General features: G+C 29.9%; 6 protein-coding genes across 16 annotated transcripts in view; 4 read left to right on the forward strand and 2 right to left on the reverse strand.

The window, feature by feature from the left end:
* The first annotated feature begins 163 nt into the window (after nucleotides 1-163).
* LOC100642191 (PH-interacting protein) lies at nucleotides 164-11,424 on the forward strand. 2 transcript variants are annotated; one of them, XM_003393131.4, is made up of 22 exons: nucleotides 164-678; nucleotides 765-823; nucleotides 894-923; nucleotides 1,133-1,192; nucleotides 1,837-1,987; nucleotides 2,065-2,163; nucleotides 2,274-2,611; nucleotides 2,689-2,843; nucleotides 2,913-3,230; nucleotides 3,318-3,735; nucleotides 3,816-4,041; nucleotides 4,892-5,216; nucleotides 5,304-5,499; nucleotides 5,569-5,817; nucleotides 5,888-6,109; nucleotides 6,185-6,563; nucleotides 6,731-7,130; nucleotides 7,246-7,476; nucleotides 7,569-7,749; nucleotides 7,828-7,981; nucleotides 8,071-8,178; nucleotides 8,418-11,424. In XM_003393131.4, the coding sequence occupies exons 1-22, from the start codon at nucleotides 636-638 to the stop codon at nucleotides 9,344-9,346; spliced, it is 5,271 nt and encodes a 1,756-aa protein (XP_003393179.1). In that variant the 5' UTR covers nucleotides 164-635; the 3' UTR covers nucleotides 9,347-11,424. The 2 variants fall into 2 exon arrangements, with proteins under 2 accessions (XP_003393179.1, XP_048263783.1); XM_048407826.1 differs by lacking the exons at nucleotides 164-678; nucleotides 765-823; nucleotides 894-923; nucleotides 1,133-1,192 and adding an exon at nucleotides 1,723-1,761.
* A 436-nt stretch (nucleotides 11,425-11,860) lies between these two features.
* On the forward strand, nucleotides 11,861-13,706 carry LOC100642552 (60S ribosomal protein L13a). Its single transcript, XM_003393133.3, has 6 exons — nucleotides 11,861-12,006; nucleotides 12,478-12,608; nucleotides 12,730-12,839; nucleotides 13,035-13,180; nucleotides 13,387-13,509; nucleotides 13,582-13,706. Exons 1-6 carry the CDS (start codon nucleotides 11,986-11,988, stop codon nucleotides 13,663-13,665), a joined length of 615 nt encoding a protein of 204 aa, XP_003393181.1. The 5' UTR covers nucleotides 11,861-11,985; the 3' UTR covers nucleotides 13,666-13,706.
* A 90-nt stretch (nucleotides 13,707-13,796) lies between these two features.
* On the reverse strand, nucleotides 13,797-15,334 carry LOC100642434 (DNA-directed RNA polymerase II subunit GRINL1A). The gene is made up of 4 exons (XM_012320495.3): nucleotides 14,999-15,334; nucleotides 14,667-14,922; nucleotides 14,165-14,527; nucleotides 13,797-14,086 (listed from the first exon to the last, which is right to left on the reverse strand). Exons 1-4 carry the CDS (start codon nucleotides 15,148-15,150, stop codon nucleotides 13,871-13,873), a joined length of 987 nt encoding a protein of 328 aa, XP_012175885.2. The 5' UTR covers nucleotides 15,151-15,334; the 3' UTR covers nucleotides 13,797-13,870.
* Nucleotides 15,335-15,456: 122 nt separating this feature from the next.
* On the forward strand, nucleotides 15,457-21,377 carry LOC100642314 (trafficking protein particle complex subunit 10). 3 transcript variants are annotated; one of them, XM_003393132.4, is made up of 11 exons: nucleotides 15,465-15,806; nucleotides 16,238-16,455; nucleotides 16,560-16,753; nucleotides 16,843-17,038; nucleotides 17,115-17,226; nucleotides 17,303-17,490; nucleotides 17,571-17,789; nucleotides 17,878-19,308; nucleotides 19,400-19,861; nucleotides 20,014-20,335; nucleotides 20,443-21,377. In XM_003393132.4, exons 1-11 carry the CDS (start codon nucleotides 15,728-15,730, stop codon nucleotides 20,568-20,570), a joined length of 3,549 nt encoding a protein of 1,182 aa, XP_003393180.2. In that variant the 5' UTR covers nucleotides 15,465-15,727; the 3' UTR covers nucleotides 20,571-21,377. The 3 variants fall into 3 exon arrangements, with proteins under 3 accessions (XP_048262292.1, XP_003393180.2, XP_048262301.1); XM_048406335.1 differs by lacking the exon at nucleotides 20,443-21,377 and having other exon boundaries at nucleotides 15,457-15,806; nucleotides 20,027-20,256; XM_048406344.1 differs by lacking the exon at nucleotides 15,465-15,806 and having other exon boundaries at nucleotides 16,341-16,455; nucleotides 16,553-16,753.
* Nucleotides 21,378-22,517: 1,140 nt separating this feature from the next.
* On the reverse strand, nucleotides 22,518-23,397 carry LOC100642793 (H/ACA ribonucleoprotein complex subunit 3). Its single transcript, XM_012320509.3, has 3 exons — nucleotides 23,218-23,397; nucleotides 22,972-23,014; nucleotides 22,518-22,902 (listed from the first exon to the last, which is right to left on the reverse strand). The coding sequence occupies exons 1-3, from the start codon at nucleotides 23,269-23,271 to the stop codon at nucleotides 22,805-22,807; spliced, it is 195 nt and encodes a 64-aa protein (XP_012175899.1). The 5' UTR covers nucleotides 23,272-23,397; the 3' UTR covers nucleotides 22,518-22,804.
* A 565-nt stretch (nucleotides 23,398-23,962) lies between these two features.
* Nucleotides 23,963-27,047, forward strand: part of LOC100642674 (dystrophin, isoforms A/C/F/G/H) — a 439,133-nt gene continuing 436,048 nt past the window's right edge. For 2 of the 8 annotated variants that reach the window (XM_048406314.1, XM_048406316.1), the window contains exons 1-2: nucleotides 23,963-24,194; nucleotides 24,833-24,923. In XM_048406314.1, coding sequence (XP_048262271.1) covers nucleotides 24,833-24,923 — 91 coding nt within the window. In that variant the 5' untranslated portion in view covers nucleotides 23,963-24,194. Of the gene's footprint in view, nucleotides 24,195-24,832; nucleotides 24,924-26,254; nucleotides 26,786-27,047 lie in introns of those variants that run through there. The other 6 variants (XM_048406304.1, XM_012320513.3, XM_048406313.1 and 3 more) reach the window with 5 other exon arrangements.

Here is a 27,047-nt window from a genome sequence, read left to right on the forward strand (position 1 = left end):
AAAGTTGTGTTTTAAGTAAAAATTTCTTTCCATTCCTCTATTAAAGCCTATAATTAATAATAATTAATTCATATTTATCAACATATAATAACAACGATAACAAACTTCATTTGATAACCTACTTTAGTTTATGTTACCTTTAAATCAAGATTGTCTGTTTTTTTACATTTCTTACAATTGCGATTACCGTCACTGTATTTTTAATTTCAAATAAACCGCGTTACATGGTGCAGATATCATCCATAAATGCGTTTTATCGTAATGAAAACTTCGAACATATCAAATTAAGGTCTATGATAGTAACGTGAAAATTAGTTATCTAATTTCACTCTTTATTGAAATGTGAAAGAGAAGAGGAAAGTGTTTCGTTCTCCTAAAGCGGTTCAAATGAAAATAAAATTATACAGGGTTTTGGGAAGCAAGTTACGTTCCTGAATAATATGGTACGTTGTGTCGACAATCGGGTAGGGGGGGGGGACTACTTTCCGTTGAGGAGGTGAGTGTGCGTGTGCGTCTCGCGGTCGAGACCTCGCTAGAGAAAATGAAATCTGAAATGGTTACTACCGCGCTATGACCCTAAAAAGCAAATGTTTCTCTTTCTCTGTGAGTGAATAATAAACGATTGATCAGGCGAAATGGAGGGCAGCGTAACGAAGAACGAGACTGCAATAGCACCAGGTAAAGAATGGGAGCGATAAGCGCCCTTACTATCCGCAACGAAGCGAGGCGTGCGGTTCATTCCTAAACAGCGTTCTTTCTTACAGAGCTGTACTTCCTAATTGCTAAATTCTTAGCGGCGGGACCTTGTCGCGAAGCCGCAGACGTAAGTATTATTGAATTAAAATCCATGAAATTTCGTTGTGACATATTATGATGAACAACGTACGTTCTAGGTGTTGAAGCGTGAATTGGAGCGAGCTAAGGTAAGACGATTGGTCTGAGTTGACGTTTTGCCGGGGTGACACTATACATACCCATCGGCTCCACATGGTTTGCACGTGGTTTCTGCTTGTCAAAACATTAGAATTTCAAGGTCGGCGACCTTGACGTTCGACAAATTGGCACAATTTTATCTCGAGTGTGATCGATCGATCAATCGACTTATTTGTATGATTTTTTTATTTTTTTATAGGTTTTACCGCAAAGACTAGATTGGGGAGGGCATGTACATAATCAAACCTTTGAAGAGTTGGTAAGTAAGATTAATATTTCAGGAAGGAATTTTATTTTGTGTATAATAATTCATCATATATGATGAAATAAATAGGTTATTTTTCGAAGTAACATTATGATAAATTTCTGTTATGTCGTAAGCTAGTCAAATGCCAATGTATCAAGTACCCCTAATAGGGTGCTACCCCTTTTCTGTCCCACTCCTCAACCCTTCTTCCTCCTCCACTTCTCTGATCCTATGTTGCTGTTGCACAAGATTCTCCCACCATATTGCTTTCAACCAATAAGCATTAACTTCCGGCCATCTTGCATGCACTGATCAATGAGTATATCTCATACTCAGACCTTATTTATAGAAACTAGTATCGTGTGACGAGTAGGCTATTCGGATTGGCTGCGTTTGCTTGTTTGTCTTCTGATTGGTTACAAATAGGAACTACTTTAGATTACTTAAAATTCAATTAATAGTGCGAACTAGTTTTATTCCAAAACGTAATTATCATCTTTCTCTTCGTATATATAATATCTGTGATCTAAATATTTGGATATCCTAAAATACATATAATGATTGTATTATATTGTGTGATCGTATATATTTGTAATGATATTATATTATAAAATAGGATATGAAAAGATAGTTATAAAAACATTTTAATGTTTTAGGAAAAGAAATATTCTCATATTGGATCAAATCATTTATTACAAATATGTGCCAGAATTGGACCAGTATTGGAAAAAGAGGTACCGCCATGCATACCAGGAGCGATATCTCTTCTAGGAGCTGGCAGGCAATCTTTGTTACGTACACACGAAGGTAAAGTAAAAGATATAAATATGTTTAAGTAATTATTGAAATTATTTGACTTTTGGCATGAATATCTTTTGTTGTAGATGTCCAACGTCAAGTGCATGGCATTATTTCATATTCTGGCAGACTAGGTGGAAAACCATTTTTGGCTTCACCTTATAGTTTATCAGTGCCTAATATAGGTAAATCAAATATTCATTTGTTTAGATTTGGTACATAAATATTGCTAATATCAACCATTTTTTTCAGTACATAAAGCATTTTATTGTTATGTTACTTTTTTTTTATATAGTACATGTACTTCAGGGAAGGGAGAATTCCGGGCCTCTAGGTCGACGAGAGGCAATACCAACAAAGTTTTACAATAAAATGCAGTTGTATAGACACACATTAGGACATTTATCTGCAGTATATTGTGTTCTCTTTGATCGCACTGGGAAATATATAATAACTGGTGCAGATGATTTACTTGTTAAAGTATGGAGTTCTATTGATGGGCGATTATTAGCAACTTTTCGCGGAGCATCTGCTGAAATTATGGATATTGCAGTAAATTTTGATAACACTTTACTTGCTGCTGGTAGCCTAGATCGAATATTAAGAGTCTGGTGTTTTCAAACAATGTCTCCTGTAAGTTGATTAGAATATTAATTAATGTTATTGCATAGACTGATTTTGTTAAATTCATTTTTATTACTTTTTATCAGGTTGCAGTTCTATCTGGACACTCTGGTATGATTACATCTGTAAATTTTTGTCCTATATCTTGTAATGGCGTATATTATTTAGTTTCTACAAGTACAGATGGATCTGTTGCTTTCTGGTCTCATACAAAGAAAGGCAATGAAAGAGCAGTTTTTCAGTAAGTTTCAATAATATTTATATCCCATACAGAATGAAAAATAACATTATATCTTTTTTTTTTTTTTAGGCCGAAACCAATTCAATACCATGAAAAAATGCGACCTGGTCAAGCACAAATGATATGTGCGTCATTTAGTCCTGGTGGTGCATTTATGGCTGCTGGTTCTGCAGATCATCATGTTAGAGTGTATGCGATGTTAGGAGATGATGGTCCATGTAGAGTTTTAGAGGTGGAAGCACATTCTGATACAGTTGATAGTATTCAGTGGGCACATAACGGTTTAAAATTTATTTCGGGTTCTAAAGATGGTACTGCAAATGTTTGGCATTTTGAACAACAACAATGGATATACAAACGTTTGTTGATGACTACAAAACTTCCTGGGTAATTAAAGTATTATGAATATTTTTTATGAATGTTTTTCTGTATAATATTAATGACTAAATACCATTTTGTTCTTATAATTTCTAGAGAATCAGAAACAGAAGATGATTCTAACAAAAAGGCTAAGGTGACTATGGTTAGTTGGGATGTAAGTGATGAATGGGTTATTACAGCTGTAAATGATAGTTGTCTTAAAGTATGGAATGCAAAATCAGGTGAACTGGTGAAAATTTTACGTGGACATAAAGACGAAGTTTTTGTGTTAGAATCTCATCCCATAGATCCCCGTGTTATATTAAGTGCTGGACATGACGGGCAACTTATAATTTGGGATGTTCTGAACACAGAACCGATAGCGTGCTTTCAAAATTTTATTGAAGGGCAAGGTAATGGTGCTGTTTTTGATGCAAAGTGGTCCCCAGATGGAACAATGTTAGCAGCAACAGATTCTCATGGGCATCTTTTAATATATGGGTTTGGATCTGGTGTGGAAAAACTTAAAATAGTAAATACATTTGTTTTTATATAATTGTTATATCTATTAACACATTAGAAATGTATATTCTCTATTTTATATTTGTATAGGTACCCAAAGAATTATTTTTCCATACGGATTATAGACCCTTAATACGAGATGCAAATAATTATGTTTTGGATGAACAAACACAAACTGCACCTCATTTAATGCCTCCACCATTTTTAGTAGATGTTGATGGAAATCCTTATCCTCCAGCTCTGCAAAGATTGGTTCCTGGGAGAGAAAACTGTAGAGGAGAACAATTAGTACCAAATATTGCAGTAGGTGCTGGAGGTACATAAATTATTTTATTTCTGTTCAGGTGGATAGTAGGTCGGTGATAGTGCTGCTCCTAGCATATAGGTCGTTGTGAGGTACCGCTGTTGGATTGCCTTCTTCTTAGTTAGGAATCGTGGAGAAAAAATCGGAGTACGTGTGCCGGGATTTAAACCTGGTCTGGAACGTTCGTAACCAACGGCGCTAACCACTGCTCTACCATCGTCCGGGTCTTAGTTTGCTGTCAAGCGCCGCTATAGTACCCCCTTACCAGTTATAACATTCTCTTCTTTGTTGTACATATGGTCATACGACGTCGTTCGTTGTTTTTTCGTCGGCATTTGCGGATTTGTCGTTTCGATGCGGGGTACAGCGTCGGCAGCTTGTTATCAAACCCGTGCAGATGTTGCGCGTAGTCTTCGATGTGGCGGTGGATGCCTGTTGGTACGGTGCGTGCGTTTCAGCGTATGGTCGCCGCGGAGTCGTAGTAGGTCTCCGTTTCTACACTCTTAGATTCGCGGTGATCGAAGTCTCGGTAGCGCTATCATGGTCGTCACCTCTTTTTACTGTAGATCATTACGTCGGGGTCACCAATTTGAGGTAGGTATAGGTAGTGGTGGTGATAGTGCTGCTCCTGGCGTATAGGTCGCTGTGTTCTCAGTTAGGAATCGTGGAGAAAAAATCGGACTACGTGTTCCGGGATTTGAACCTGGTCCGGAACGTTCGTAACCAATGGCGCTAACCACTGCTCTACCATTGTCCGGGTCTTAGTTTGCTGTCGAGTGCCGCTACACTGTTTATTATTGTATATTTCCTGAATTTCCTGATATTTCCTGAAGCTTTAAAAGATATATATTTTATTTTGTAGGGATGCAGGAAGTTATAGAAGGACTTCCAGCTCAAGAACCACGATCCAACATTGATCAGTTAATTGAAGCGCTTGCACAAAGACAAAATATTAATGCTGATGCAGAAAATGCAGCTGATGAAAGAGATGAAAATGCAGCAGAGCAACCAGTTCGTCAAATGGCTAGTCCGCGAGGAAGCAGGTCTGGTTTAAGAAGAGCTGGAGATGTCGAAGGTGTACGACAAAGTAGTGGTAATTGGCAAAGAGATAATACTACACCTTGGAATAAGCCTATTCTTGCTCGACCCATGAATCCGGCTATTAGAGAAACACAATTTAAAACTTTGTATGTTTTGTATTATAAATTACTTCCTTCTTCACGAATATATCTATAAGTAGTTTAAATTCATAAATAAGGATATAATGTTTATAGACATGCAACAGCAGAAATGGAACTTGAAAATTTGAAACGCGAAATGCGAAAAAGACCACAACCAGTATCAAATACTGCCAATACCGAAGGTAATATAGGTAGTCGAATAGCAAATCGAAAACGCAATAGAACTACTAGACATGGATATAGAACTAGAGCTACGCGTAGTGAAGAACAAGAAGATGATGAGTTCGAGGTATTTTTTATACAATTTTAATTTAAATTAATAATTCGTATATACTTAATAATTCGTAAATCTTTATAGAATCCCGATAATGCAGCAACAACAGGAAGTTCAGCCAGTAGTAATAGTAATGATTCTACTGCTCATGAAGAAGATTTGTGTTCTGATAGTTCAACATCAGAGTCTAGTACTGAATATTCAGATTGGATTGCAGATCATGGTTTAAATTTAGAACCCCCAAAGCGAAGTAAACGCAAACCTGTAAAAAAACGATCTCTCACACCACCAAGTGATATGGACAAAAGGCGTAATAGACGACCTAGAAAAAAGGTAGGTAAAAACATTCTTTGTAAATAAATTTATTATTTTCTCTCTTTCGAAATCTTCTTTTTATTTAAAGGATATTCCATTGTCTACTGGCATTGATGATATCCCAGAAGTTTTTAGACCTTCAGAATGGCTTACCGAAATAATACCAAGGAAAGCCCCATATTATCCTCAAATGGGTGATGAAATAGTATATTTTCGACAAGGTCATCAGTTCTACTTAGATGCTGTTAGGAATAAAAAAGTATATGAACTTGGTCCACGATGTGAACCATGGAATAAAGTCAATATAAGAGTAAGATTTTTTTCTTTCAATTTACTTTATGAACATTAATATTAGTTACTTAGAAAAACATTCGATATTCTGTAGGCACAGGAATTTGTAAAAGTAGTAGGTATAAAGTATGAAATACGTCCACCTCGACTATGCTGTTTAAAATTGGCGTTAATGGATGAATATGGAAAATTAACAGGAGAAAATTTTACTATTAAATATCACGATATGGCTGATGTGTTAGATTTTTTAGTTTTACGTCAAACATTTGACACAGCTTTGGCACGTAGTTGGTCTGAAGGAGACCGATTTCGTTGCATGATTGATGACGGATGGTGGATGGGTCAAATACAATCAATGGAACCTTTAGACGAAGATTTTCCAGAATCGTTTTTCATGTGTTTCCGTGTCAGATGGGATAATGGCGAATATGAGAGAATGAGTCCTTGGGATCTTGAACCAATTGATGAAAATAGTATGTGTGTGTTCAAATGTTTTAACAATTAAAAATTTTTTGGAGAATATTGGGAAAAGTAACTGGTAAACTTTGGAAAAATATAAAATCTTAATTTATTCACAGTGTGAATATAAGCATTCATTTTATTGATATTAATACCTTGTATAATGTGTTATGTATTACAGGACTTCCAGTAGTACTTGGAGGTGCAGTTCCTGTGCTTCAAGAAGAGATACGTACAATACTATATCAACCTCATGCAGAGGAATGGCCAATGGGAGATAGAGAAGCAACATGCCGCAGAATTATACGTGGACTAGATCAAGTGATGAGCCTTGCAATTGCAGAACCTTTTATGGCGCCTGTTGATCTCAATGCATATCCTTCGTATGCATTTGTTGTGGAATATCCTATTGATTTAACAACCATAAAAGCTCGTTTTGAAAACCATTTTTATCGAAGAATAACATCCGCACAGTTTGATGTCAGATACTTAGCAACAAATGCGGAACAATTTAATGAACCACATAGTCAAATAGTAAAGCATGCAAGAATAGTTACTGACCTATGTCTACGTATTATAAAGTAAGGTCTAGTTTATTTATTCACAAAATTTAATACCATTTACATATCTTTTTTATTTTATTTCAACTTTATCAAGATATAATTAATAAAAATGTATTATTTTCCATTTATACAGAGAAACTACAGAATTAGATGTACCAGCTGTTTATCACCAACTGGTTGACACATACCATTCTTCTGAATCAGAAGTTGATGTAGAAGATGCAAAGGATAGACCTTCAACTAGCACTCAGAGAGCAACCTCGAGCAGAAATTTACGTTCACAAGAAGCATCAGCTGATTGGAAAGTAGCATGTCGTCAATTATTAGAAACGTTATGGCAATGTGAAGATTCTATTCCTTTTAGGTAAAATAAATTAATATTAGTATATTGATACGCATAATATACATATGTCAGACAGATATCTTTTGTAATAATTTTTATTTGATTTTTTATAGAGAACCAGTTGATAGATTAGAGCACCCAGATTATCATCAAATTATAGATACACCAATGGATTTACGTACGGTAAAAGAGGATTTATTAGGAGGAAATTATGAAACTCCTATAGAGTTTGCCAAAGATATGCGATTAATATTTACAAATAGTAGAAATTATAATACTAACAAACGATCAAGGGTATGCCATATTTATTACAATACTATGTGAAGAATATTACAACTATTGTACAAGATAATGGTACAATCTTTATTCTAGATATATTCAATGACAATAAGATTATCAGCCATGTTTGAAGAGCATATGGGAAGAATTATTTCAAACTGGAAATCTGCAAGAAGACGCAATAATAATGCAAAAAATACAAAAGGGAAAGCTAAAAGGGGCAAAGTTCGATTAACAAATGGCACTGGTATGCTTTCATTATATTAGTTAAAAATATTTGATAAAATAAATTAGATAAATGTAGAATAAATTTTAAACAATTAATATGATATGTAGCACCTTCAAAATCAAAATCTGCTTGTTCGGATGATGATGATGAGATAAATAGTGAGGATGATGATTTAGATGAAATGGAAAAGAATAATTCTAACATGTGTGCACCAGGTATATATATATATTGTTTTTATAGTATACACATACACATATATAAATACATAGAATGTTATCAGAGAGCAGAGTGAGAACATGTGAATAGATATTAATAATTTGATATATATGATAATAATAAGAATAAAATAATGATAATAAAATTATAATAAATATATTATTAAATAATAAAGATTAATCACATAGCTATGTAAAAAGGAAAAGAAAACATTGATTAACATTTTTTTATTTTATAGGGCCATCACGTATGACAAATGGACATACAAAACGTTCTGCTACTGCGACGCGACCTACGTTAAAACTTCGGATATCTAGATCTGCAGTACCTAAAAAACCAAAAGAAAGTGGAAGCGAAGCCAGTGACTCAGAAGCTTCCACAGAAAGTGAAAGTAGTGGTAGTGTGCCTGTAAGAAGGACACGAGCTAGAAAAACGGTACCCAGTGTTAGTGCTGATAGTGATTCTGGGGAAGTATATACACCCAGTGGACGTGGAAAACAAACTCGGAAAAATCGTGCGAAAAATACCAGAAATAGTAAACAAGTAAAGTCGAAGTCAAAGCTAAACTTTTACGAGAACTCAAAGAATGATAAGTATGAGGAGGATGAAGCATTTTCTGCAAATGAATTATCAGATGAAGAAAGTGAAGAGGAAGTTATTAATAGAAGTAGAACGAGATCACGAAAATTAGCATCTACACCCGAACATAATGAAAGTTTGAAGAACACAACAAAAAGTGGAAGAAATAACATTGAAAGTCAGAGTGAGGAAGAAGAAGAAGAGGAAGAAGAGGATGAAGAAGAAGAAGAAGAAGAAGAACAGTCTCAAAATGAAATTAATAATCAGGATTCAGATAGTGAAGAATCAGACAAAGGTTTTGTATCATCAAGATCTCAAAGAAGAATTCGTGGAACAAGAGAGATACAAAATCAAGAAACTGTACAAAATTCAAGAAGAACTGGAAAACGACCTCGCTATAATGAAGAAAGTGATGAGAGCAATACGATGCCAGTTAGAAATCGGCGTAAAATTAAGCGTCGATATTATGCAGAAGAAAGTGATGAAAGTCCTGAACCTGAAAATGTACCACGTATTAGTATAAGTAGTAGAGGGCGTGTGCGCAAAATGACGGAACGTGCACGGGCTTTTCTATTAGATTCACCCTAACAGCATCTTTCATACTAGTAATAAAAGTGTAAATTATGATTTTTCAAACAATTCTTACAAATGTTTAAGAATAATGTAAAAATTTAAAATGTTATTTGATAATGTTTATTCTAAAACACTCGACTGTATAAACACTTGACTGTATCCATATTATAGCATTACACTAAACTTGTGTATGCCAGGATATATTGTCTGAAAAGTTTAAGGTAAGATTATAGGTAGGCTGTACGTATAAACACTTGAGATTGTCATAGCAATTCATCATAAACACTGCTACAAAGTACTTCCATTATTATGAAGCACATTGGTAATGTTATTTTTTCATGTTTAAATATATAATCAATTAGCAGTGTATAAGACAGATTTAATAGCAAGCGGAAACAGTGTAATCATTCTATAATATTCGTTTGTTTGATCAACATACTTTTTATACATTTTTCCAAATTTTATGATATTACTGGTTATTTGAATATAAAATATTTATTGTAGTTTTAACTTACGCATCATTCCCAATACTTAGAATGGAATAACGACTAAATCGTTATACAATTATTTTTGCAATTGTTATTCATAATATATTGTTTAAAAATATTAATGGAAGAGTATTCTTTACAAATCCTGAATAAACATACAGTAATAACAGCAAAAAATAAAATGTATGATAATGTTAATATTACATGATTGAAAATATGTTATTGTACCTGGAATAATATAAAAAAAATACCCATCTTGTTCGGGGAATATAACTTTAAGCTTAACTTAATAAGTTCAACTGCTGCTTTTTTGAGGAAAGTCAATTGACAAATGAAAAACTACTTTCATGCTAATATCTTAAACAGTCAAAAAAAGGCATTATCTTCTACATGCAATTGATAAAAATAATCTGTATCAGTGTTTATGTTTATGTTTAATTACATAAATGAAATTATATTGTAAATCCTTTTAATAACACTGACATTTACTTAATGAATTTAATATTTGCATATTTGTATATTTTTCTAATAAGATAATTTTTCCTCTAATATGTCCTAAGATAAAATAAAATTGGTTTCAGGTCGAAAATTGTTTTCAGATTGAACATATATGTGGAATATTATTTTTTTATTGTGTGCATACTTTTAATATTCATAAATTAAATCAAGTGTTTGTACATTGAAGAAAGAATTGTACTTACCATCCATATTGTGTAAATTACATTAAATGAGGCAGTGCCTTTACATATATGATTATTTATTTAAAGAACATAGATAAAATCTTTTGTTTTTTAAAAGAATAATCACACAAAAATTAAATACCTTTCAATTTCATTAATTTAATAATGGCACTGTTTTCGCTTTTTGCAACTATACTTAAAATATATTATTTGTAAATATAAATACACACTGTAAAATGATTGCAATTTTTTTTAAAGTTACGTAAAACAAATGTGTGCTTTACATGATCTGTAGTATGAAGTAGAAAGTTTTTACATGTAATTTGTATGTCCGTTAGAAAATTAAGAACCAATGCTCGTGCGATTTTAGGAATTTTTCATATATAGAAATAGACATTTTTCAGATTTATATAGCATAAAAGTTATTTCACTTACTATACAATAGGATACAAGTTTTTCAAGGCAGTTATGCAACTGGCAAACTAACATAGTATAAGAATATGTGCACAAATATTGGAAGTCTTGACTGTCTCGGGCCATTGTGATATTAGCTTAAGAATATTAAACATAAAATGATATAAATAATAATAATTAGAAATATAACGGATATTTTTTTAATAACGCCTTGAAGAGAAGGAGTCATATCATGTGGACTCAAGAAGTCAAATATCTGGTTATATTATAATTTAATACCAATCTTAACTTTGATCATTTAATTACATTACTATTATGGTGTTTCGTATCTTAATCTTCAGAATTAATATAATTTCGTGTACATAAATATTGTTAAATAACAAAACTTAACACCGAAATTTTCGATTTATGTAAAATTTAAAACTTTAGTTGTGAAATCAATGTACTCTGTTGCATACTTAGTTTATCGAAACCCACCGTCACCAATAAAAAAATATTAAATTGTTTCATATTTGTTCCTTATTTATTTAAAAACCTGTTTTTTAAATCCTAATTTCATTAATTACAAAATTGAACATAAACCTTTATTTTGACGCCAGATGGCAGTTTTGCATGCTTTTTTGGTTAAATTGATAATTTTCTAAATCTTATTAGAATATAGATCTTATTATCTTATTATCTTATAGAAAAATTAATGTTACTTTTTAATATTATTCCAATATGTTTTAATAAAAAAATGTTTCCTTACTTTATAAAAAATTATATCCAAATGTTATAATTTCTGAAAAATATTTCACCAATAATGTAATGTAATATAATAAATTAATATAATTACTATATTATTAAAATGTTATGGATAAAAATTTTTTCAATTAAAATGATTATAAAATATAATACGATATAAAGTAATAAAAATTGTATCAATATTTTAATAACGAATTATGTTTGTTATGCTTTCATTTAGGAAAAAAGATATAATGTTGGATGCCCTGACAATGTCATCAGAATATCTTCCGGAAAGAGGTCGCATACTTCTCAATGTTCATGAATCCTTTTCCGGTAGACTAACAAGATGACTGGCTTCAGTAACAAGGTATGTATGTTTTATTTAATGTTTTAAGTCCTTAAGAGTAAATTAAGTTACACGATATATTTCTTTTAATCTGTACACTATACACAGAAATTAAAAAATACTTTTTAAACCACTCGATATTGCTTTTTCTAGAAATATATTCTTTGCATCCTTTTCTGAATTCATGTACACGTGTTTTCTTGCAATATCATTTGCTATATTTCCTCAAACGATGATGCAATTCCTTTATGTGATTATTTTTCGGTATGAAAATAGTACATGCATACATTAATTACACGGTATCTTAGAAATAATTATTTTATTTTTAAATCTGTCAATTGACACGTGTTATTTGTTATTGGTAATCGTACATATATTTATGCAATTCAAATCTTTGATAAAACCGAAAATTCGTTGTTATAAATATTTGTTTTATATAACGCTTTAATATGGAACAAAAATAGACATTAATTGTCGTAATTATGTTTTCAGCCAATATTAATTGATGGCCGTGGCCATTTACTTGGTCGTTTGGCAGCTATTATTGCCAAAACGATCCTACAGGGCAATAAAATAATTGTTATTCGCAGCGAGCAACTTAATATTTCCGGTAATTTCTTCAGGTTAGTTATACTACAGTAATATTATAATTAAGTATTCATGATATATACATATTCTTTTTTTTTTTTTAAGTATTTTCGCGTATAATTATTTCAGTGTGTTTTATGTAACTTTTTATTTTAGGAATAAGCTGAAATTTATGTCGTTTTTACGTAAGAGATGTAATGTAAATCCAGCTCGTGGACCTTTTCATTTCCGTGCTCCTAGTAAAATACTTTGGAAAACAGTTCGTGGTATGTTGAAATATTACTTATTTACATGGAATTTTATACTTTATATTAATCGATGATTATGTATATATTACCTACATTATTTGATGGTATCATGAAAAAAACATTTATATGAGATCATTAATTTATAAATAATTAAACAACCTTGTATATGTTTTACAGTATACTGTATAAATAAAAATATCATTGAATTTATAGGAATGATCCCACACAAAACAGAAAGGGGGAAGGATGCTCTCAGAAGGTTAAAGGTTTATGAAGGTTGTCCACCACCATATGACCGTAGAAAACGTGTTGTTGTACCAGGTGCCATGAGAGTTATGTGTCTTAAACCTGGTAGGAAGGTAAGATAGAACATTAATTTAAAAATACATTTATTATTGTTAGTAAATTATTTAATTATTTACAATGATGGTATGGTAATTTGCGCCTGAGTATAATTGTTTTTATACTTCGTGATGTCACATTCAGCTGAGTAAATAATAAAAAAATGTATATAGATATATTCCATCTAAAAAACATGTGATACTAATACAATGTTATTTTTTAGTACTGTCATGTAGGTAGATTGTCTCATGAAGTTGGATGGAAATACAAGGCTGTTGTACGTACATTGGAAAACAAGAGACGTGTCAGATCAATTCTTGAAGTTCAAAAGAGAGACAAGCTTAAGGTATATCTAAAAACATTACAAATATAAATGATGTCAAGAATTATTTCTTATACGCATCTTTTCTTATTTTAGAAACTTACCAAACAAGCAGGGCAAACAGTTGCAAAGGCTACTGCACCGTACACAGCAATTATTAATAATTTTGGATACAATTAATACAAAAATTGTAAAAATAATAAAGCTACATAAACATTTTACATTGAGTTATTATTATATTTTACACTATCATGATTATATATCCCTATATATATTTTTAGGTATATAAAAAAATACAAATTCTAATAATATAGGATTCTTAAGATATAAGATTTATTCATAAACATATTTACATAATATACGTGAGAGAAATAAGATAAATTAATTAGTTTCCTATACTATCTACTGTAAAAACAACAGTTCCTGCTTTATCATTATCTTCATCATCATACACTTCACTTTCTTCGCCTTCTGAATTAGAAAGATCGGATTCTTTTCCATTTTGTAGGCGATAAGTACCTACATTTTCAGGTGGAGGACCAATGTTATGTAAACCAAATTGATCAGCTAATCTTTCAGCTGCGTGTTTAGCTTGAATCTCCTAAGTATTACAATTTTTATTATAATTTATGTGTAATATATACTTTTCACAAATATTTAAAATATAAAAATTAGTTACTTGAAGTTTTTTAGTTTGTTCCTTTTGTAACTGAAGGGATTCAGTTAAATTGATGACTTTTACAGCACCATGAACTATAAGAGGTGGAGTTGCTGCTGTAACTTCCCAATGTTTATTCTGTTTTCTCAGTTTTTCTTTTTCTGGATCATGTACATCAGACTTGGTTGTTCTATATGGCTTGAATGGTTCTCTCTTTTTATCACTGTTTTCTTGAGGTTGTTCAACCTTATTAACAATGTATGTAATATGCTCAGGAGTTTTTGTCTTAAAAGATTCTATTTCTGCCAAATCTTCTGGCTTAATTAAACTTTCCTTCGGTGGAAGATGCATAATCTTTTTTTTATGAACCCCACATCCTGTAGGCTAATAATAGCAAATAATAAACATTGATATACAAAATTGATATATAATACCAATCTATATATATATATATATATATATATATATATATATATATATATTCATAAGGCATATAGTCTATAATCTAATACAAGTAACTTACTTGAGCTAATATTTTTAAGGGATCTTCTTCATCATCGCTATCAAGTTCAACAATTTTGATAGTATCTTTGGTTTCAGTATATTTGCCTGTCCATTCTAATTTATTTATAGCAGCTTTACCTTCAGATGCCAAGTTTAATCTTGACAAAAGATTAGCTGCCTGTTCAACTTCATTTTTATGTTCTAGTTCTTTTAATATTTTATCACGAAAAGATTTGATCTTTTCTCCTTTGTCCGGCAGCTTTAATACAAATGTTCTAAAACAGAAATATTTATATTTTGTCAAAAAGTAGTTTAATAAAGAGTATAGTTTATATCTTAGACCTTACCTACTTATTACTAAGAATTTTATTTTGTCTTTCTAATAATTCCTCTAGTTCAAACTTTTGTTTGTTTCTTAAATCCTCTATGTACCCTTGACTTTCTTTCTTGGGAGGAGGTGGTAAATTACCTGGTACTTTATTAATTATTTTTTTCTGATACATTCCGCTTTGTTTATCCAAATTGTAAAATTTGAAATAGTTAGGAGCTATTTTATTAACATTTATAGGAATAATATTTTTAGAATGACGGAAATTCTTAAAAAAAAATTAATGTTATGTGTTTTTAAATTAATTATTATTTAAATTAATAATTACAAGTCAGTTATTACGCGTTTAATTATGACGTTATGTATAGTGACGTGATAAATCGAATCTAATTGCATTACTTTTCACTGAACAGAAGATTGCAATAGACAATATATCTATTGAATACGAGATATCGAGATCTTCAAGACTATCGATATTGCACGACATGTTAAACGAAGATTTCAATTCCAACCTCAATGGAACTTAACTAAAGGATTTAAATAAAATGTTACATTTATTATATCATGTTGAATCTGTATTTTCAAGTGACGAATAAAGCTATCATCCTCTGTGTAATATAGAGAGAACATTGAAGTGTTAAATATTTTATTTCAAGATAAACTAAAAAATAATTTTTGTATAAAGTAACAAAAGTGACGTAAAGTTGTAATGATTAAAAGCAAGTTCGCGAAGCAACTGCCAATCTTTAGAAATGAATTGCAATGGGGGGTCGTCTTTGGGTGGTGAATGTAGATCAAATACATTTATGGATGTTAAGCCAATTGTTACATGTAAGTTTATTAATCAAAAATATTAATATATTTAACCTCTGTATGGTGACACTATTGTTAAGTATTGTTATTTGCGCTCTTGATGAACTGTCAATCTATATGACATTTCTTTTCCTTTTTTTAATTAAGATTGTTCATGAAATGATATACATGTTTAAAGCTGTATAGCTTATAATAATAATTTTTAAGCTATAATTAAAACTTTTTAAATAATTAGCATTCGTCATTGATGAACATATGTTATTTTAAATAGGTTAACTCTCTTTTTATAATAATTTCTTTTTCATGTACAATATTTTATTTCTAGTTAATTGTTATCAAATATATTACACATTTTTTACTTTAATTATAACACATTTAAGAAAGAGCAAATATAAGAGTTATTTTTGTTTGTATTACTTTAATGTATTTTAATGATTTCTCCAATATAGATGCAGGAGATGACAAATTATTTTCTACATTGGAAAACAGTTTATTCCAAGCCATATCTGCTGATACAGTGGAATGGCGTAGATCATTTAGTAGACCAATTAAACAAGTCAAACTTGGAGCAACATTTTTGCCATTTTCTAAGGATATTTTGCCAACTGAGAAAGATTGGCATTTGATAAAACAGCCAATATTTCATATTTATTGGACTGAATGTTCTGTAAGTAAATTAATATTATAATTATTTAAATATCTCATGAGTAAAATTTGTTATACTTATATATTTGTTTCATACTTTTCTAATTATGTATATTGAGATTACAGGATGTAGATACCTATAAAACAAGTATTAGAGAAGACATAGATAACTGGTTAAAAACATTAACACAATATCACATTCAGGATTGGATGATTGTTATAGTAGAAACTTATGACATAAAAAAAACTAACAAGTTATTACCCAGGACAACAGTTTTAGACAAAATTCGCAGTGACTTTGCTGCTAAGCATGGTGATAGGTGAAGTAATAATTAATCAGTGAATATTTGATAAATATATTTTTACATCTGATTTCTTTATTATATCTTATGTTTAATGTATTATATAGATGCTGTGCTGTAATAAATCCAATAAAATCAGAAATGCGCTCAGCTGAATCATGGAGAAGTTTAGTTAGCCGTATACGTTATTTAATGCTTGCTGCATATGATAAAAGACTATCTCATTTTGAAGATATTATTAGAGAACAAAGAGAAAATAGAAATCACCCAAACTGGAATTTCTGTCACTATTTCTTACTGCAGGTAAACTGATTATTGATTGAAATTAATTACTATTTTTAGACTTTAATCCTGTATATATATTAATTCTTTTTTTCAGGAAGAACTTGCATTTGTTTTACAAATGTTAGGATTATATGATGAAGCATTAGTACAGTATGATGAATTGGATGCTCTTTTTACACAGTTTGTGCTTAATTCTAATGTAGGAGGTATGATATTCTCATTTTCTTTCTATTATCTATTTTTTCAGATTATAAAATTAATCTGTTATTTAAAAATTTATAGATACACCAATTTGGTTAAATTTATTTCAAACCCCATTAAATAACTGGGGTGGTGTTAATTTAAGTAATGGTACAAATCATCATTTAAGGAACCTTCTGGCTGAATGTAAAGCATCACTATTAGATCTTAGAAGTTATTTATTCAGTAGACAATGTGCCATGTTACTATCACTTAACAAACTATGGGAGGTTGGTATATATTAAGACTGATTTTATTCATAGATTTAATTTCATTATGTATATAAACATACAACGATATTTTAATTTAGGTTGCGCAAAGGTGCTTATCATTTGTTCATAATACATTAAGTGAATTACGTATATTAGAAGTTCAGCGACCTGAAGGATCCATTGAATGTTGGTCTTTCCTTTGTGCGTTAGAAGTGCTTCAAGCTTGTCAATTATCATCATATAATATCGATAACAATCAGCAACTGGACCTTTGTTCCTTACATACCGCGAGTTTATGGGCTCTTGCTAGGGATAAAGTAAGTTACTAGACATATTAATAGAAATTATGTAATAATATTATTTATAGTATTAGAATAGTTAAATCTTTATTCTAATTTATTTTAGTTGGGAAATTTAGGAAAATTATGTGGTTTAATGCCTGGAAGTGAGCCATCTAGTGAGCAACTACACACAGTTGTTTACCTAATAGCTGGTATGGGAGATTCTGAACCACAGATAGAAGGGAAATTAACACCTACCGATAAATTAAAAGAAGCACTTTCGTCTAAAGAGGCATTCAAGAAACAATATCTTGAACATGCAGAATTAGCTATGGGTACTTATAAACATGTAGGCCGAATTCGATCAGCCAGATTAATCGGAAAAGAGTTAGCACAATTTTATAGCGAGCTAGGCGAGAATCAAAAAGCTGTTGCATTTTTATCGGATGCCTTAAAAACATACACTGATGAAGGCTGGAGGCACTTAGCAGCACAAACTCAACTCGAATTGGCACAGTGCTACAAAAGAATGGATGATGTTGAAAAATATACAAAAATATGTGCTGCTATTGCCAGTTTGGATGTATTACATATTACTGTTCGTAATACTTATTTTGAAGAAATGTTCGGGTATATGAAAATGATCTCATCACCACAACCCTTACTTGTAGAACTCGGATGTGCTTTTGTAGTACTCAGTATGGAAGTTAAAGTGATGGATAAAGTAGTGCAAGACTGCGTGGTCAATATCGAAATATATATACAAAGTTTGTTTCCTAGAGAAGTAAAATGTACTAAAGCGTCTATATCTGTTGAAGAAGTTCAGAAACCTCTATTACCTAATAAAAAAAAGGGTTCGAAGTTACCACCTGAACCATCAATTCCATTATTATCGAAATGTACTCTAGAAGATATGAGACCGTTTGATCCAAGTTTGCTTCAATTACAAGTATATTCATATTTAGATTATAAAGAAGATAAAAGCCTCGGATCAGCTAGTGTCTTACACAAAAACACTAAGCCTATTGTAAGACGTTCTGACAGTACAAAACATAGGAAACCATCAGTAAATGCAAAAGGTGATTTTAGTAAAGCGCTATCATGTAATGATTTTATTGTGAAACCAGGTATGAACATGGTTACATTAACTAGGCGTATAGATCAGCCTGGTTTTTACAAAGTTGGTCAAATATCATTAGTGATTGAGGAAAAATTGGAATTTTTATCACCTATTTTAAATCCTCGGTTATGTTATGAAGTAGCTAAGACTCAGCCTACAATTTCTATGAAATATAGTAGAGACTTATTGGCAGGCCTTATTCAAGGCATAGAATTAGTTATTATGAGCGGAAGTATAAAAATAACAAATGAAATGAAACTTAAATTACGTACGTCTAGGGGATTGATAATACAAGTCGATGGTTCACAAGAAACAATGTCTAAAGAACTAGAAATATCACTGCCATTTTGTGAACCATTTCAAACAACATGGTTAAAGTTTAAAGTTCTAGCAGAATTACCACCAAAGAAAGATTCTTTATCAATGGAACATAAAGTATGTTTTCATATATTTTAAAAATCAAAATAATATGTATAAAAAAGGAAATATGTAATTAAAAAAAAATTAATATTGTAAATTTTTATAGCTGAATATCCAATGTCCATGGGGTCTGGAGGAAAGCATACCTTTACATTTTGGTCCACCACTCATGTCAAATATGAAACTCCATACTGCAAAAGAAAGGAAATTTCTTCAAATAATTGTAACAGGATTAACAAATCAACTTTTACAACTAATTGAGCCAGAATTAACAACAGCAACATCAATAGATGTTAACTTTAAAAGCTTAAATCCTATTGCTGGTCAGAGATTAGTAATAGGTAATGGAATAAATGTATCATTTATGTGGGAACTTGAAATTGGTAAAGATGAAAAGTCTTTGATGCCAATAAAGACTGATTTTCGTGTAAAATATATACCAATCAATGATACTGAAGATTTGAACGATTTAAATAGCAATGAGGATCCTCTGCAAATTCATAATTTACAAAGAATGGAAAAAGCATGCAGTCTTTATAGATGCAATTTTGATATTACAGATTATGTGGTAAGAATATAATTATTTTTTTGGCTCTTTTTTCTTAATAAGTATGAACTGTAACTTATGCAATAATTTAATAATAATGAAATGTAAAATATAAAATTTATTTTTAAAATATTTCAAAGAGGTGAGTTTCTATTTATAATATCATTTTCCAGACTTTATTTACAGTGTCTTCAAAAGTTGAAGCAGCTGGAAATGGAGGTGAATTTTGTCGTGCTGGTAGCATGTGCCATCTTTATCTCACAGTAACACGTATGTTACCTAGTCCAAATCCAAATCCTTCACCACAATTAATGTACGAAGTTCTTGCTGATCAAGCCATGTGGGCTGTATGTGGTCGTACTGCTGGTATTGTGTCTTTGGAAGTGTTAGAGAAACAAAGCGTCACATTGGACGTGATGCCATTAACTAGTGGTTATTTACCCCTACCCGTTGTTAGATTGTCTCGATATATTCCAGCACCAGAATCCAAAAGTGGTAGGTATCCCAATACTAAAAAATCTTAAAATATTAAAGATACATTTGCATAATTCGTTTTACATTTTCACAACTTCATATTATTAACACCTATTAACTTTTTAAAGATATGATTCGCAAAAGTGAAATAGCTTCTAGTTCAAGACTAGAACCATTTAGTCCAGGCCAAGTTTACAATGCTAGTAAAGCACAACAAGTTCATGTTCTACCAGCAGCACCATCAGAAGCAAATTGAATGCAGATATTGATATTAAAAATGTATAATACACCTATGGCATTATAAAATGCAAATTGTATGCACATTGATCAAGACAATTTCTACGTTGTTTGGTATATTTCTATGATACAGAGTATATAATATATATATATATATATATATGTATTACAATATATATTTATATTATATATATATATATATATATATATATAATATTACTATTATTAATTTATCAATCATCACTATATTAATTTGTTTATATTTTTATATTTTTAGATTGAGATTTGAATTTTGGACAAATAAAATTTATATATATTGTTCGAAGTTACATGTTTATACGATATTTGTTCAAAAAACAAATTTCAATTTGCATCATTGTTTATTTTTATTAATAATAAGCAATTATAAGTTTAAGTTTTGCCATTATAAAAGCAAAGAAATAATATGACAATATTTAAGCAGTAGGTAAAATTCAGAAGTTTCATAGTTAAGAAATACTGCTACAATATAATGTTTTCTTTTGTGCAGTAATGTGATTTATATTCTAGTGAACTTATTGAACAATGTTCATTTTTTGATATTGTTGTATAGTCCACGTGTAAAATTCAATCAACATATTTTTCTGTTCGACTTAATTCGAGAGAAATAAGTTGTAAAAGTTTGTTACTTCTATTTTAATGTAACATACTTATAATTTTTCCATCATGTACCTATAATAGTATAGTTATATACCTTAAACTGTTTCCTATTTTCTAAATATTTAATTTTTTACATATGTTCTATATGCTAGATTTACAATAAAACATTCGTGATAATTTCATTCGATTTTGGAGCTCTTACAAATTGTGTTATATTAGTTCTAGAGTGATTGAATATTCAATTCTTTTGTTAAATACAATTCTGTACAAGAGTTTATGAAGAATATACTCGTAACATTGAATAAGCACTTGAAATTATACAGTTTGCATAATATAAACAATATAAAAATATCACAGGAAATAAGTAACATCTTAAGGGTAAAGATGTGTTCTGTAATAAATATTTGTGAAAAATGTAAGTATATGTAAGTATATACAGAGAACAAGATATATATATCTTATAATAATATATCTTATAATTAATAATATATATATATATATTATTTATATTACATTTACTTCTTAGCTTTATTATTCAAAATATGAATATTGCAAAAGGTATAATTATATTGCCATCTTAATTAGGAAACCATATTTTGATTTAATAAGATCATTAATTCTGTAAATAAGATAATTATTATAATACTCAATATGATATTTAGAAAATGTCAAAATTTGACATTTGTGAGATAAAATAATATTTTTCAGTATAATATAAAATGTATTTTAGAAAAATATAATGGATAAGTGTTTATTTCCACATTATTTATTAATTAATAGATAGGTAATGAAATATTATGAATGAATTACTAGACATATTTCTCAATGTATTTGCAATCTAAACAATTAAAAGAAATTATTTTTAATGCAAAATGTTAAATGTCATTTTGAAATGACAAAAAACGAATAAAAGATATGCATATATATATTTGAGTATGTGTATACAAATATATTTGGATATGTTAAATAGTATACACATTGTTATTCTGCATTTTAAGTTTAGTACAATGTACGTAGTGAAAATTACAAGTATCATGGAATGTTGGTACTAGTTTTGAGTCTACAAGTTTCATTATATGCAATTTAGGTTTTAATTATTTCTATCATACAAAGGGTTACTTCATAAAATTCTACAATATTTTTGACATAGTATTAAGATTAAAATATTAAAGTCAGTTCTATGTAATCTCGTTGATACATTATTTGATAAAATTGTATTCTACTCAAAATAATTAGACACTGTACAATAGATTACAATAAAACTTTTATTTTTTATATGTACATGTTAAGATGAACTAAATTCTGAATAAAAACAAATTTTATTAAATAAAGTGAATAATTAACCCATTTTATTTAAGATATTAATTGCATTTTATACATAATTTACACCCAAGTATAATTATAAATGCTATGAATGTTTCAACACAAATGGGATAGCAGACATTTAGATTACCAAGAGGGGAAGTCGTAGGCGTTGAAAGTTCAGTTCCGTATTTAAACAGTAAGAAATATCATATAAATATTTTAGGCATATACATTTAATAAATTTTAGGCTATTATATTCAATGCCATTACTACGCAATATATACGCATATAATTGTAAACGTAAAAATATTAATATGTTGGTAATGGTTGTTGTGTGAGCAACAAGCCAAATCTTCGTTTTAATGTTATCCTTTCTCTTGAATATTTATCTTCAGGAGAAAATCGAGCTGAAATAATTTTTTTTATTAATTAGTTGCAACACTTTATACAGAAACAAAATAAGATCTATTATATACCTGGATGAGCCGACAGTGTCGGTTTTCCATTAGGATCCATTTTCTATAAAACGAAAAAAAATACGGTTATAAATATATAAATACAAAATATATTACAGAGTAAGAAATTAATGCTTCCATATGTCTGTGTAAGAAACTAGACTATGTAAACACAAAATAGACTCAACAAAGAAAAATAATGCATTTTTTGTACAAACAATAAACAAACGTAATGTAATTTACAACAAATTACATTACATTTATTACCTTCAATGTATACACTCGATCTCCATTCTCATTTAGATAATACATCAAATACATGTTTACGTTCTAATTTTGATTTTTTCTATGAGTTCACAAATATTTCGTGTTGCATTTGTCGTCAATCTTTACTTCCACCTCGTGCTTAATCGCTTGTTACGGCCATTTTTGACGCATGCGTCGTTTCAGGATAACTGGATCGACCACGCAGATCGATCTATCTAACTTTAAATTTCAAAATTTTTAGTTAAAAAGCAAAATCAAGTTAAAACATTTTGATTTATAAAATTATATAAAAAATATTATATTTTTTTAAATATAAAGAGCTTGATTTTAAATCTAAACATATACTTTGCGCTACATATACTTTTTAATATCTGTAAACTTTAATGATTAAATGGTCATGTTTTATAAATCGTCGAGATAATATCCTTTTACATAATAAGGCAGTTAAATGTTAATAATTATTTCAGATTATCATAAATGATAATTATATTTATTTCCTTTTATTCAGAGATACGAAAAATATTGATATAAAATTTGTTAAGTGAAATAATAAAAGAAGCATTGTTCAATATTATCTTCGATCAATTTTAAATTGTATTCATAATGTCGGTAGATTATGCATGTTAAAGGGATTGGTAGTGAATGGTGTGCTTCACTTAATAACAGAGGAGAATTTAAGAGTGATACGTGCTTGTGTCAGAATATCTCGTGGACGAAAGTTCTGATCGTCCACACATATAACTAACAGACCCGTGGGTGTAGAAGTTCTGACAATTCTTCTTAGCAAAGTCGACATTCAAGCACGCATGGTCGATGCAACGAACAGCCAGATAGTCACAATACAGAGTGTCACTTCCGTTGACAGACAAATCATTGTCAGTGTGAAACGAGTATTGCCTGCAACAGCGTATTCAGACGTCGTCCGATGAATATCGTGTTAATAAATATTTTTTTTATGTTCCTCGACGATATTTAAGGTAACTTAAACATTGTTTGCGTGTTCACAGATTTATTCATGTGGAACATTAATTTGTATTTCAATACCATTCACGATTGCTACGTATCTAATCGTTGACATCTAATCACGAGCAAGCGCATATCATATTAATTTTATACTAATGATAACTATATCAGTTTGTTACGAATTGTGAAGATTAATAACATTTCTCTCTTTCAATTTTTTATGTATATTTTTATGTATAATAATGTAATTCTTATAAAACAAATTTTATTATTTATTTTATATTATATATTTAATAATATAATAGTAACATATTTAATAATTTGTATTTTTTTTAGGAAGTAATAAATTAAAAGAATCAATTTTTAGAAAATGTATTAACATAATTTAAAAAAATCAATATATACATTGAAAAGATATGTTACATAAAAACATATTTAGTTAAGGTTAATATTATGTTTGAGGAAACTCATTCAAGTCGCATTATCTGTAAACACTCTATTCGTAAAAAATAATCATATACCGATACCGATATATCGACTTTAAAACTAGCGTGAACTACTGATCTGGTGCAGTTCGATGTTATACAAGTAATGTTTGGCTGTGAACAGAGTTTTCCTTTTTATAAATAGAAATCATACAATTTTTTTTCAGATGCAATCAAGAAAAATTCGTTGGATTATTCAAGTCGAGGGAGATCCATGGCAAGGTGAGAGCGTCGAGGAGCAAATTTCCAGTATTAAAGGTAACTTAAAAATAACTCGAAATATGTGTTTAAAAAAATTGTTTTATAATTATAGTGAAAGAGAAAATTTTTTATCCTGACTGAAAAATAGTATAAATTGGTACTATATATAATAAAATAATATAGTCTGTTACTTTACTTATTAACTTCAATAGTATCAGTGTAACACACTATTCATTTTATTCATTTATTAGGAAAACGCATTCGTTACTAGCACTATGTGTCACTTATGTAATTATAAATAGAAGTGATCAACGCGATCACGTTTCACACCACGTTTTACTTTGTTCCGTAATGTAAAAAATGGGAATATACAGAAGAAGGAAAATAATACATAAGAAAATATACAAAAAAGTCGTTGTTGTCATACTGTCATTTCCATGTATTATGAATATTTGATTATGATTAAATATGAGAAGTTTTTTTGAATATAAATCAGATTAATCTTTTTATTATATTATATTATAAGTGAAAATAAAAGTATAAATATATAGGATATCTCTGATTTCATAGGCAACAATGATCTTTACTATCTATACTATAAATCTTCGTGCGCAATTATATCAAATCTTTTCTAATGATTAAAGGACATGCAAAGAAGCTGAATATCATCGATGATGTGCTTTATCACTTTGTGAAATTTTAATAATATTATTTTCGAAAATTTCTTGAATAGTACTTTTAAATCTCTACACATTTCCTAATAATTTTCCAAACCACTCAAACGTTTTATTCGTTTATTCGATTTTCTTCTAATCGCATAAATATTGCTCAAGATACATTTATTATCAATTTTATTCTAGCGATTAATACATATATTACTTTTGTGTGCTACTTCCAATATTGATAAATATCATTCCCTCCAATTTTCCTGCTTATAATATGAACGTGACGATATTTTTGGAACACATGCTACATTTCTGGTAAGTACATTTCGCGTAGGAACAGCAACAGATGTATATGAACCTTGACACGGAATATTTTAATTGAACGTCGTTTATATTTTTCAAAATATTTTTCTCGTATTTGGAAATTGAAAATATTCTGAAACTTATTCTTAAAATGGAGTTCTATAGTGGTTTTATAGTTTTTCTAAGTCGAACATAGTCATGGACGTTTATCAATGGGCAGTGTATAGTGAATTTTTGGTGTCAGTTTCATTGACACTGAAAGCGACAAATTAACGACACCGGAATAGTTTTCGATGATCGAACAAATTTAATATTTGATGCGTCGGCGCTGACTTCCAGAAAGAAGATCGCCTACGAAGCAAGCTTCTCAACACCTTACAGTGGCTTACAGTATCGCGACAGACTGCACCGAATGAGGTTCTTTGTTAACTAAATCCATGTGTGATCACTTCATGGTACCGTACTATCCACTAAAATCTCATCTAACCAGATTTAATTACGTGTACGCATGGAAAATCCGTTTTTGGAAAATTATTTAAAATCTGTGTTCATCGTTAATCGAACATGAAACTCTCGAAAAAATTGAAAATATGTTTAATAAAACTATAATAAAGTGTTATTTTACCAGTCATTGACAAGTCCGATCATAAATGTCGAGTGTTTAATGTTGTCTAATATTTGGGAAAGATGTTGCATAAAAAAGTGAATCTTACTGTGTAATCAGTACAGAATAGTTGATTATTTCGATGTTATAAATAATAGGGCAGCGTGTACAGTGTCCAATATTACAAAAGAAAGTGTGATTTGTTTAATGTGCTACGATGTGTAATGTACAAAGTATTCAGCAATTGTGAGCATGTGATAAATTGCATTCTATTCGACGAAATATTCGTGGAGTTTAGTGATTTTAAATGCATATATAACCGGAAACAAGTATGGATGATGATATTTGTAAGTATGTCAAACGATAAAATTGCATAATTGGTTTGTTTTTACAATTGTTAAAACAATCACGACGGATATAGTCGGACGAATATCAATTTGTTAAACGATAATATACCTATGGCTGGAATTGATTGGATTAGTTGAAGAATTGAAGATGCGACGCTGTGGGAGGTCTCTAATGCAAAGATATAGACGCATTTCTCAGAATTGCATTAATCTTGTTTCGTCTTCATTCAATACGGTTTTTCAAACGACAAATTATCGAATA

Source organism: Bombus terrestris, chromosome 1 (assembly GCF_910591885.1).
Source record: "Bombus terrestris chromosome 1, iyBomTerr1.2, whole genome shotgun sequence".
Taxonomy (NCBI): Eukaryota; Metazoa; Arthropoda; class Insecta; order Hymenoptera; family Apidae; genus Bombus; species Bombus terrestris.

Excerpts from the sequence above, each read along its gene's own strand:
- LOC100642191 (XM_003393131.4), top strand. The coding sequence starts at position 636 with ATGGAGGGCAGCGTAACGAAGAACGAGACTGCAATAGCACCAG. Across the intron at positions 3,736-3,815 it reads GTGTGGAAAAACTTAAAATA|GTACCCAAAGAATTATTTTT; the intron begins GTAAATACATTT and ends ATATTTGTATAG. Across the intron at positions 5,217-5,303 it reads GAAACACAATTTAAAACTTT|ACATGCAACAGCAGAAATGG; the intron begins GTATGTTTTGTA and ends TAATGTTTATAG.
- LOC100642552 (XM_003393133.3), top strand. The coding sequence starts at position 11,986 with ATGACTGGCTTCAGTAACAAG. Across the intron at positions 13,181-13,386 it reads GTCTTAAACCTGGTAGGAAG|TACTGTCATGTAGGTAGATT; the intron begins GTAAGATAGAAC and ends GTTATTTTTTAG. Across the intron at positions 13,510-13,581 it reads AAAAGAGAGACAAGCTTAAG|AAACTTACCAAACAAGCAGG; the intron begins GTATATCTAAAA and ends TTCTTATTTTAG.
- LOC100642434 (XM_012320495.3), bottom strand. The coding sequence starts at position 15,150 with ATGTATCAGAAAAAAATAATTAATAAAGTACCAGGTAATTTACCACCT. Across the intron at positions 14,923-14,998 it reads AATAAAATTCTTAGTAATAA|AACATTTGTATTAAAGCTGC; the intron begins GTAGGTAAGGTC and ends TTTCTGTTTTAG. Across the intron at positions 14,528-14,666 it reads CCTTAAAAATATTAGCTCAA|CCTACAGGATGTGGGGTTCA; the intron begins GTAAGTTACTTG and ends TGCTATTATTAG.
- LOC100642314 (XM_003393132.4), top strand. The coding sequence starts at position 15,728 with ATGAATTGCAATGGGGGGTCGTCTTTGGGTGGTGAATGTAGATCAAAT. Across the intron at positions 15,807-16,237 it reads TGTTAAGCCAATTGTTACAT|ATGCAGGAGATGACAAATTA; the intron begins GTAAGTTTATTA and ends TCTCCAATATAG. Across the intron at positions 19,309-19,399 it reads CTTTATCAATGGAACATAAA|CTGAATATCCAATGTCCATG; the intron begins GTATGTTTTCAT and ends AAATTTTTATAG.
- LOC100642793 (XM_012320509.3), bottom strand. The coding sequence starts at position 23,271 with ATGTATTTGATGTATTATCTAAATGAGAATGGAGATCGAGTGTATACA. Across the intron at positions 23,015-23,217 it reads ATCGAGTGTATACATTGAAG|AAAATGGATCCTAATGGAAA; the intron begins GTAATAAATGTA and ends TTCGTTTTATAG. Across the intron at positions 22,903-22,971 it reads GACACTGTCGGCTCATCCAG|CTCGATTTTCTCCTGAAGAT; the intron begins GTATATAATAGA and ends AAATTATTTCAG.